Genomic DNA, 13,068 nt, shown 5'->3' with positions numbered 1-13,068 from the left:
GATACCATTAGTACAATGTTATTAAACAGATACCAGATTAGTACAATGTTAAAAACAGATACCATTAGTACAATGTTATTAACAGATACCATTAGTACAATGTTATTAACAGATACCATTAGTACAATGTTATTAACAGATACCATTAGTACAATGTTATTAACAGATACCATTAGTACAATGTTATTAACAGATACCATTAGTACAATGTTAAAACAGATACCATTAGTACAATGTTATTAACAGATACCATTAGTACAATGTTATTAACAGATACCATTAGTACAATGTTATTAACAGATACCATTAGTACAATGTTATTAACAGATACCATTAGTACAATGTTATTAACAGATACCATTAGTACAATGTTATTAACAGATACCAGATGTTACCAGATACCATTAGTACAATGTTATTAACAGATACCATTAGTACAATGTTATTAAACAGATACCATTAGTACAATGTTATTAACAGATACCATTAGTACAATGTTATTAACAGATACCATTAGTACAATGTTATTAACAGATACCATTAGTACAATGTTATTAACAGATACCATTAGTACAATGTTATTAACAATACCATTAGTACAATGTTATTAACAGATACCATTAGTACAATGTTATTAACAGATACCATTAGTACAATGTTATTAACAATAACCATTAGTACAATGTTAAAACAGATACCATTAGTACAATGTTATTAACAGATACCATTAGTACAATGTTATTAACAGATACCATTAGTACAATGTTATTAACAGATACCATTAGTACAATGTTATTAACAGATACCATTAGTACAATGTTATTAACAGATACCATTAGTACAATGTTAATAACAGATACCATTAGTACAATGTTATTAACAGATACCATTAGTACAATGTTATTAACAGATACCATTAGTACAATGTTATTAACAGATACCATTAGTACAATGTTATTAACAGATACCATTAGTACAATGTTAAAACAGATACCATTAGTACAATGTTAAAACAGATACCATTAGTACAATGTTAAAACAGATACCATTAGTACAATGTTAAAACAGATATTAGTACAATGTTAAAACAGATACCATTAGTACAATGTTAAAACAGATACCATTAGTACAATGTTAATAACAGATACCATTAGTACAATGTTATTAACAGATACCATTAGTACAATGTTATTAACAGATACCATTAGTACAATGTTATTAACAGATACCATTAGTACAATGTTATTAACAGATACCATTAGTACAATGTTATTATTAGTACAGATACCAGATTAGTTATACAATGTTATTAACAGATACCATTAGTACAATGTTAAAACAGATACCATTAGTACAATGTTATTAACAGATACCATTAGTACAATGTTATTAACAGATACCATTAGTACAATGTTATTAACAGATACCATTAGTACAATGTTATTAACAGATACCATTAGTTACAATGTTATTAACAGATACCATTAGTACAATGTTATTAACAGATACCATTAGTACAATGTTATTAACAGATACCATTAGTACAATGTTATTAACAGATACCATTAGTACAATGTTATTAACAGATACCATTAGTACAATGTTAATAACAGATACCATTAGTACAATGTTATTAACAGATACCATTAGTACAATGTTATTAACAGATACCATTAGTACAATGTTATTAACAGATACCATTAGTACAATGTTATTAACAGATACCATTAGTACAATGTTATTAACAGATACCATTAGTACAATGTTATTAACAGATACCATTAGTACAATGTTATACCATTAGTACACATGTCTAGTACAATGTTATTAACAGATACCATTAGTACAATGTTAATTAACAGATACCATTAGTACAATGTTATAACAGATACCATTAGTACAATGTTATTAACAGATACCATTAGTACAATGTTATTAAACAGATACCATTAGTACAATGTTATTAACAGATACCATTAGTACAATGTTATTAACAGATACCATTAGTACAATGTTATTAACAGATACCATTAGTACAATGTTATTAACAGATACCATTAGTACAATGTTATTAACAGATACCATTAGTACAATGTTATTAACAGATACCATTAGTACAATGTTATTAACAGATACCATTAGTACAATGTTATTAACAGATACCATTAGTACAATGTTAAAACAGATACCATTAGTACAATGTTATTAACAGATACCATTAGTACAATGTTATTAACAGATACCATTAGTACAATGTTATTAACAGATACCATTAGTACAATGTTATTAACAGATACCATTAGTACAATGTTATTAACAGATACCATTAGTACAATGTTATTAACAGATACCATTAGTACAATGTTATTAACAGATACCATTAGTACAATGTTATTAAGTACAATGTTATTAACAGATACCATTAGTACAATGTTATTAACAGATACCATTAGTACAATGTTATTAACAGATACCATTAGTACAATGTTATTAACAGATACCATTAGTACAATGTTAAAACAGATACCATTAGTACAATGTTATTAAAGATACCATTAGTACAATGTTATTAACAGATACCATTAGTACAATGTTATTAACAGATACCATTAGTACAATGTTATTAACAGATACCATTAGTACAATGTTATTAACAGATACCATTAGTACAATGTTATTAACAGATACCATTAGTACAATGTTAAAACAGATACCCATTAGTACAATGTTATTAACAGATACCATTAGTACAATGTTATTAACAGATACCATTAGTACAATGTTATTAACAGATACCATTAGTACAATGTTATTAACAGATACCATTAGTACAATGTTATTAACAGATACCATTAGTACAATGTTATTAACAGATACCATTAGTACAATGTTATTAACAGATACCATTAGTACAATGTTATTAACAGATACCATTAGTACAATGTTATTAACAGATACCATTAGTACAATGTTATTAACAGATACCATTAGTACAATGTTATAACAGATACCATTAGTAACAATGTTATTAACAGATACCATTAGTACAATGTTATAACAGATACCATTAGTACAATGTTATTAACAGATACCATTAGTACAATGTTATAAACAGATACCATTAGTACAATGTTATTAACAGATACCATTAGTACAATGTTATACAGATACATTACATTAGTACAATGTACAATGTTTAACAGATACCATTAGTACAATGTTATTAACAGATACCATTAGTACAATGTTATTAAACAGATACCATTAGTACAATGTTAAAACAGATACCATTAGTACAATGTTATTAACAGATACCATTAGTACAATGTTATTAACAGATACCATTAGTACAATGTTATTAACAGATACCATTAGTACAATGTTATTAACAGATACCATTAGTACAATGTTATTAACAGATACCATTAGTACAATGTTATTAACAGATACCATTAGTACAATGTTATTAACAGATACCATTAGTACAATGTTATTAACAGATACCATTAGTACAATGTTAATTAACAGATACCATTAGTACAATGTTATTAACAGATACCATTAGTACAATGTTAATAACAGATACCATTAGTACAATGTTACATGTATTAACAGATACTATTAGTACAATGTTAATACAGATACCATTAGTACAATGTTAAACACATTGTACATTTACAGATACCATTAGTACAATGTTAAAACAGATACCATTAGTACAATGTTAAACAGATACCATTAGTACAATGTTAAAACAGATACCATTAGTACAATGTTAAAACAGATACCATTAGTACAATGTTATTAACAGATACCATTAGTACAATGTTATTAACAGATACCATTAGTACAATGTTATTAACAGTACAGTTATACCATTAGTACAATGTTATTAACAGATACCATTAGTTACAATGTTATTAACAGATACCATTAGTACAATGTTATTAACAGATACCATTAGTACAATGTTATTAACAGATACCATTAGTACAATGTTATTAACAGATACCATTAGTACAATGTTATTAACAGATACCATTAGTACAATGTTATTAACAGATACCATTAGTACAATGTTATTAACAGATACCATTAGTACAATGTTATTAACAGATACCATTAGTACAATGTTATTAACAGATACATGTACATGATAACGAACATTAGTACAATGTTATAACAGATACATTAGTACAAGTATTAACAATACCATTAGTACAATGTTATTAACAGATACCATTAGTACAATGTTATTAACAGATACCATTAGTCATACAATGTTATACAGTTAAACAGATACCATTAGTACAATGTTATTAACAGATACCATTAGTACAATGTTATTAACAGATACCATTAGTACAATGATACATTAACAATGATACAATACCATTAGTACAATGTTATTAACAGATACCATTAGTACAATGTTTAGTACAATGTTATTAACAGATACCATTAGTACAATGTTATTAACAGATACCATTAGTACAATGTTATTAACATTAGTACAATAAACAGATACCATTAGTACAATGTTATTAACAGATACCATTAGTACAATGTTATTAACAATACATTAACCATTAGTACAATGTTATTAACAGATACCATTAGTACAATGTTATTAACAGATACCATTAGTACAATGTTATTAACAGATACCATTAGTACAATGTTATTAACATATACCATTAGTACAATGTTATTAACAGATACCATTAGTACAATGTTATTAACAGATACCATTAGTACAATGTTATTAACAGATACCATTAGTACAATGTTATTAACAGATACCATTAGTACAATGTTATTAACAGATACCATTAGTACAATGTTATTAACAGATACCATTAGTACAATGTTATTAACAGATACCATTAGTACAATGTTATTAACAGATACCATTAGTACAATGTTATTAACAGATACCATTAGTACAATGTTATTAACAGATACCATTAGTACAATGTTATTAACAGATACCATTAGTACAATGTTATTAACAGATACCATTAGTACAATGTTATTAACAGATACCATTAGTACAATGTTATTAACAGATACCATTAGTACAATGTTATTAACAGATACCATTAGTACAATGTTATTAACAGATACCATTAGTACAATGTTATTAACAGATACCATTAGTACAATGTTATTAACAGATACCATTAGTACAATGTTATTAACATATATACCATTAGTACAAATTTTATTAAGTCTGATGTTGATTCCTGATGGTATCTAGTCTGTCCCAGCATGTGGTACTCCTAAAGTTTAGCATGAGAAACCTATACATTATAACACAGTGCTTTCCCTGATACATTTATGCAAACCTACTATTTTTATACATGTAGTGTTTTCAGTCTAAGTTAGACAATCATGTGCCGTATCAATGCTCAAGACTACTTTTTTTGTTAGATGTTGTGACACTGGGCAGAAAGGCTGTTTATTGTAAATTAGAGCTAGTTATTTTTCCCCACGCCTCAAAGTTAGGTCCGCCTGTAGACACAACCATTGACCAACTCCGCCTGTAGACACAACCATTGACCAACTCCGCCTGTAGACACAACCATCGACCAACTCCGCCTGTGGACACAACCATCAACCAACTACTCCTCCTCAACTATTCGAGTGATTTCAACAAAACTTGCTGACAACAATTCTTAAACAGTGTAGACGTATGTTATAGATACCGAAACAAGACACCTCCACATTTTTTAGAGTTATACCTCTTTATTTCAAAACGATTGGCCAACTACTCCCAAACTACTGGACAGATTTCAATGAAACTTGGTGGCAATAATCCTTGTACAGTGTAGAAATCCTTATCAGAACAAGATAGATCCTCCTTTGTTTTACACATGTAAGTAACTGGTTATACATTAACTAAAACAGAACTTGTCAAGCATTATTTACATATTTACTTTGATAATTCAATTTTTGTAATAAGATTATTATGTCACCATACAAATGATTGATTACAGCTTGTATTATCAGTTATCATGTAATCTATTCCATGTGACATTTTACACTCCCATAGACATGGTTGACAGTTAGATATTTTGTAAGTGAATTAATTATTGATATCATGGAACATGATTTCAGAAATTTTGCTGAATATTTTAATTAAAGGTAATAGGCATTATAAAATAATGTATTTTTAAACTTTCCAATTTGTAATCATATTTTCAAAATATGCAATTGGAAATAAATTAACTGTTGATGTGCAATCTCTAGTTACATGGTGAAAAATATGACAAAGTTATTGGGCATCAAACACAAAGACAATTATTTAACTCCATACACATTATTATTGATATAAAAGTATTTGGTTGAGCAGGTGAATGGAATTAGTAAGGATATTTCAGGACCTGCAGTTCTTACACTCAGAAATAAGAACTAATTCTGAGGATGATAAAAGTCAGAGTCAGAATCATGAAGAGTGCTGTTAACATATATAAATAATTAAAAGGTTATTACATGGTATGAACAATGGAATGACGCCCGGTTAGAATCAATAAAATCAGGTATAATGTGTGTAATGTACCTAAAGATTGAAATTTAGTGTATACAGTTCCCGCTATGTTAGTAAATTCATATCAAGGCAAGCTGCACTGTATGAATTACAAGAATATAAGATTAGGTATGGTTGTAGCCTGTAGCGAAGCTGTGTAGTGAGAGTTGTGTGTATATATAATGTGTGTATAGCTGTTAAGTTTGTATACTGTTATGGAATCTCTGTACATAGGATGTGAAAATTGAAGGAAAATCCTTCAAATAATAAAGTAATTATTATAATAATAATTATCCACAAGTGACATGGTGTGTTTGTTATTTCTGTATGTGGTGTCATCTGTGTATCTAGTTCCCATCATGTTTGAAAACACACCTGTCTGAATACTGATTGATCTGATATGGTAGTGCTTCTAGCATAAACTCTTCTCTGATGACAGACACCTTGTACCTGGTTTGTATCATACTGGCCAAAAAGGTTTCCAAGTTTCTTTATTGGATGACATTGACATTCTTTCAAGGTAATAGGTGTCAAATAGCTTGAAATTGTTAAATTACTTCCTTTCAAACTCCTATACCATAAGGCCTTGAGGCCTGATGTCTTATAGTGAGCTTAGGTGAAGGAATACCCTGTTTGTTTACATTAATAACCTTGACTTTTACACCAAGACATGATACACTTACGTAAACACTGGGTATCAAATACTTTCAGTTTAGCTACAAAAGGATTTTTGTGCACCTGTGAGGTATATGCTAAGCAGCAAGCTTAAGCGTAATAACAGAGTTGAATAAACAGTCCCGACATTCTACGGTAGAAGGTTCTGATCAAAAAGAACAAGATGAGGAAATATCCTACAAATTCACTCCAAAGTCCACATACAAGTTAATTCAAACTCCAGACTCAAAGAATTCATGAAAGTGTACGGGGTCAAAAAGTTGAGACGCTGTTAAGTCCCAGTAACTAATTAATGTTAAAGACTGAAATTTAAAACTTTCTAATTTTTCACTTTCATTGATTCTAAATCTACTATCGCTATATATATATCATTAGCATTTATTTCAAAATAACAAATACATAAAAAGTATTCAGCATCTTATACATTCAAGGAGAACATAAAAACAGATTGAATTACAACAAACTTTATTGATCATAAAGAATGTTTGATATGTAAAAAGTATACAGCATGATTCTATCATGTAATGTATAAAAACAACGGCAAGATTCACCAATGAAACATACACATTTAGTTAGTACATTAATTATCATCTTCAACATTGACTTATACAGACACAAAAAACATCAAATTATCATCCATTTAGGAACTTATATTTTCCCAATGATTGTTGTTATAAAACAAAATCGAATCATTTTACTAGAATATTTCTTATACATAAAATCTTGAATCATTTAGGTTATAATACTGTAGAGGTATAGTTTCTAAAATAGATACAACTTTGATATGTTGTCTCCTTGGATGAGAAAGGTCTGCATGGAGTTTATACATGTATTGTCTACTGTTACCAGGCCACCAAAAATAGAGAAAAATAGGAGGGTGATCAAATTTTGTGCCAAATCTAATAATAAATGGACACGCTTGAGTAGTTTCCTTGTAAAAAAGCATGCTATATACATATTGATACCTTCGCAGGATGGCCACAACAATTACAATACAATATTTCTGAGGATGGCCACAACAATTACAATACAATATTTCTGATAAGTTCGTAGTAAAGACAATAAAACATATTCAAATAAAATAAAAGAGTTATTTCTGAAATAAGGCACATTGTTTAACATTCACATATCTCGCCAACACCATAATATGTAACTTCTGCTTATTCATGCTGCCAAAGTGGGCAGAGACAATTTTCATGCCATTTTGTATTTTAAATTTGTTCATTTTGGCAATACATATTGTATCATAAAACAACAGAATACCCGGTACTGTAACCAAATTATTTTTGTGTGCAATTAAATTCCACATATTATTGCAGATGGTGAGAAATAAAGAAACTTATTTGTCATGAAAAAGTTACTAATACATCTATATATATACACCTATATATACATATACCTATATATACAGTATAACAGTACAAGTCAAAATCTTGAAAATAAACCGCCATAGAGAAATAATTGAACATGAAAACATAAAAATTAAGTCACCACAAAAATAACGTAGTAGGCCTGAATCAACAACACCGACACTACTGGTGATACCGCCCGCCTGTAGAATCTATGGCGAGTGACATAGAAGATCTAATTTTAATTAGATTGCGAAACCACCATTACCATACTTATTAACGACTCTATAACAGCCTCTGAACAACATTCCTCAGCTTATAGCCCTGTATTAATTGTAAAAGCACCATGCACAGAACAAATAAAACTTAATTGAAAAAAAAAATACTTCAAAGTGAGGGACTATTGACACAAAATTGAAATATTTATCAATGGAATTTGTGTCAATTAATAACCATCTTTTGTCTGAAGTGGTTCAAAAGTTCTTATTCCATCATATTACATAGTTACCTCCCTTGCAGGTACATTGTGTCATCATTATTTTGTGAGTGAAACTCACATGGTTTTCTCTGAAAAGTGTGATGTCATGCTCACAAACATGATGTCACAATCAGTATCTACCCTACCCACAAGGGCAGATAACTCTGTAATAGGAAAATACGAAAGAGTACATCGAGTACACACTGGTGGACTCTATCCATATAAAGATCGAGGGGAAAATGTAGAATTCTCATAATCTATCAACAACATGGAGTTGAATCATTGTTACTGTGTTTAAAAAAATCACAATTCAATATTAATACATGTACATGTGTCACATGGTTATGATTTATCTCCCCTCAGTCACTCCGGTTGGTACATGTGGCAGTTAAGATATGCATTTGTGTACACTGTGTACACGTGTACTTTAGGGAAACAAATAATTTATAAGGCATTTTATGTACAAAATATTTTAAATGACATTTCAGTATATGAACATATTACAATTTACAGAAACAATATAATTCACAACCATAACAGGACGCTAGGAGACCAAGTATTCCCCTAATCTTGGACAATGAGGGACTTTGTTTCCAAATTTAAGTTATAGATGAGATTTTATTTTACCAATTAATGCTAAAAATTTTGTCAGAATGCTAAGAATTTCGGAAAAACCATGTTACAGAGTTCATAAGTAGTTTATGCTGTCATAATTAACTACCACATTCTACTATTTCTGCATGGAAACATTTATGATTAAAATGTCAATTTTTCACGATATAGATATCATGTTACAGAAAAAATTTAATATATTCATTTTGATTTAAATAATTACAGATTTTCCTTGATTTCTTCCCTCCATTTTCCCATATAAAACACTGTATATTGTCCATTGTAGTGTAAAAATGCCCTGAGTATTTAGCCACTCTGAATGAAGGCAAATTAAGTATTTAGCCACTCTGAATGAAGGCAAATTAACTATCAAAACTACATATGTTATTAGAAAAAAAATATCAGATGAAAATAAAACAATTTCATTAAAATCAAGACAGGTGTTACCGGTACATGATGAGAAACCACATCAAGCCATGCCAGGTGTATTTATTTTATTTTCATTCATAAATTTTTTTTAATTTTTTTTTTTGCATTATGTATGACACCAGTTTATAAGATAGTCCTTATAATTTATGGTCTATAATTGTTGACAATAAATTATAAAGACTATCTTATAAGGGGAGACAACTACACATAACCAAGTTGATTGAATATTTTAGCTGAATTTTTGTGAACTTTTTCCAATGGAAACCTTTGCTAAGTAATGAAATGCTATTGACATAGAAAAATGTGCAAACATTTCAAAGCATCTATCATCACTCAACATAAAGTTTAAAGAAGGTTCTAATTAATGATATACCGGTACTACACATTTTACTGAGTTTAACATTTTTCTTTCTTTCAAATTTTCCATGAATGACTGCTGTTCAATATCTAAACCAAATGAATAGTTATTTTTTTATTCTTTTCTTAATTTTTAAGTGTACAAGAAACATTCACTAGTAGAAATGGTCAAATCTTGACTGTCTACAGATTCTACAGTTTTACTTGTATAGTTATATAATTACAGCATTATCACAATACGTTGTATAAAACTGTGACAAAGGCTATCACTAAACTTCCAACAGACATTTTCACCTGGTTACTATGGTTACAGTATTCTTCGTTACAGAAACATTCCGTAACCGACATCCCGACATATGACGCTGCTTGACAGGTTGTTTCAGTCTGTGTGTGGCAACCTCGGTAAACTTCAATAGCACCTAAAATTGAAAAAAACATCTATATTAACATGAGGCATAATGAACATGAATGTGTTATAAACTAATGCTTTAGTCAATGTTGTCATTAAATTTGAGTCAAGATTTTTCCAAACTTCGCTAGCCAAAGGTATTCAGTCCCATACTCTACTTGCAACCCTTGGCGGATGTCGTGTCAATATTGAAGTTCTCGCATTCAAATTCTGATTGGAAGTGGCTAGGTTCAGACGACCAATGAAAACGCAGTTTTTATATGTCAACAAAACTAAACCGAAGTGATAGTAGTGACCTACATTTGTAAATTGAAGCGTACCATGACTGTCAACAACAGCTTCTAGGGGAGTCATATTTACTATTTAGTCAATTATTAAATGTTTTATACTAGCTAAATTAAGTACATGTATACATTGCTCTTCAAACAGATTGGGAAAGATGAGCAGGGCTTGTGGTCGGCCACCACGACCCCTTTATCAAGGCAAATGATTTAGCAATGTTTTAATCAGCTTAAATACTGTTGTGTAGCATTAATAGCCATGACTTAAAAGAGAAGCAGTACACTTTGAATTTGTAATTATGTTATATTCACCTTGAGTTCGTTTCCCTCTCCGTTTTACACAACTACCGTAACATTCATTAGCTTCAGGTTGGGTGTAGGCAAATCTGTCTCCACATTTCTCATCAGGGAAATTACAGCTGTAGCATTTAATTGCTTCACCTGTAAAAACATAATTTATAACCACTGATAAAATACCTGTTTAAGAACATATAAATAGTTGTAGTTAATAAGTGTAAATAAAGCACAAAAGATTACTCAAACAATGTTAAAGATAGGTCTACAGCATAACTCAATTTTGAGACCTGCTTGAAAGATTACCTTGTTTCTAACGTTTGAATCTTTACGTTGTGTCCACAGTCTTCAAAGTCTGTTAAGAGTCATGTTATGGGAGTACATGTACAGATTTGATTTTCATCCAATTAGGCAATATCAAGTGGGTTTTTATATTTGCCAGTACTCCAACAATGTTAGAGGTATAGCACGAGGAGACACTTTGGTCATTACGTCGTGTCTAATGATGTCGATATTTCCTGTCAGAGTTTCTGACGTCTAATAATATTGGATTATATTTGCCAGCAGCTAATATTTTGTACCACATGACAAATTGGCACTTTCTCTTACATTTTAGTACTCAACAGGGGGTTATCTTAATGATTGTGAAATGTTCTTGGTGTACAATTTGTCAAATGGGATTGAACAGAGAACCTGTGAGATTGAACAGCGAAACAATATTATTATTTAATATCTGATAATAAAAGAAATATGAGAGAGAAAAAAAAATTATCTAAACATTATTAGAGGTTTAAACATCAGATTACCTATGTCGGGTACCTTATCGTTGGTCATCAGGAAAAAATAGTCACCAACGAGTCACCTAGTAGGCCTTTTCATAACCTGATAATGTTAGACCCGGTCATCGATTACTCATCATTAACTCCACAATACATTGGGCCGTTTTCGGTTGTACGGTTTGAATGATTGGGCAAAGTCGTTCTTTATAAATTACAGACGGAATTGGTGATTTCATATTGTTTTCAGACGAGCCTTGACAAAGCCATCACGGGCCCGTATCAAAAACTGCCGGTCCGTGAGGATTTATACAAGGTAAGATGATCTAACGTTACATGAAATAATGACTTTAACAAACGGTCGAACAGCTAAGTCTTAACTACGTAAAATGTAACAATAAAGATTTCTACACTATGTATGTCTATATATGTAAACGATTCCTTTCAGTTGATACTTACCTGTAACGAATAATAAACAAAGCACCAGGAGACCTAGGCCACACCTCCCAATCCTCATAGTGCCTTCTCGTTTGATTTTCAACCCGGAAATTAACCGGAAGTAAACAACAACACTAGAGTTATCTCTCTTAGAAAAGAGGTCTAACTGTCCTGTTAGTGACGGATGAACTTCTTTCAATATTACCGGGGCCGTTTTTCGATTATGCGGTTTGACTGGTTGGACCTAGTTGTTCGTTTATGAATTAAAGACGGACCTGGTCATTTATATTGTTTTCAGACGAGCCTTGAAAACGCCCTCACAGGCCTGTAGCAAAAACTGCAGGTCCGTCAGGATAAAGTTGGACAGTTATTCGTTTAACGAATAACTGTCTAACTTTACTTCTGGCCGGGTAAAGTAAAGTTAGACAGTTATTCGTTATT

At 30.2% G+C, this 13,068-nt stretch overlaps 1 protein-coding gene across 1 annotated transcript; it reads right to left on the bottom strand.

Annotated features, from left to right (window-relative positions):
* Positions 1-8,803: 8,803 nt before the first annotated feature.
* On the bottom strand, positions 8,804-12,761 carry LOC138326997 (UPAR/Ly6 domain-containing protein qvr-like). The gene is made up of 3 exons (XM_069272955.1): positions 12,649-12,761; positions 11,432-11,560; positions 8,804-10,848 (listed from the first exon to the last, which is right to left on the bottom strand). The coding sequence occupies exons 1-3, from the start codon at positions 12,704-12,706 to the stop codon at positions 10,661-10,663; spliced, it is 375 nt and encodes a 124-aa protein (XP_069129056.1). The 5' UTR covers positions 12,707-12,761; the 3' UTR covers positions 8,804-10,660.
* Positions 12,762-13,068: the final 307 nt, after the last annotated feature.

The sequence above is a fragment of the Argopecten irradians genome, chromosome 7 (genome assembly GCF_041381155.1).
Source record: "Argopecten irradians isolate NY chromosome 7, Ai_NY, whole genome shotgun sequence".
NCBI lineage: Eukaryota > Metazoa > Mollusca > Bivalvia > Pectinida > Pectinidae > Argopecten > Argopecten irradians.
This window is presented reverse-complemented; position numbering and strand designations above follow the sequence as displayed.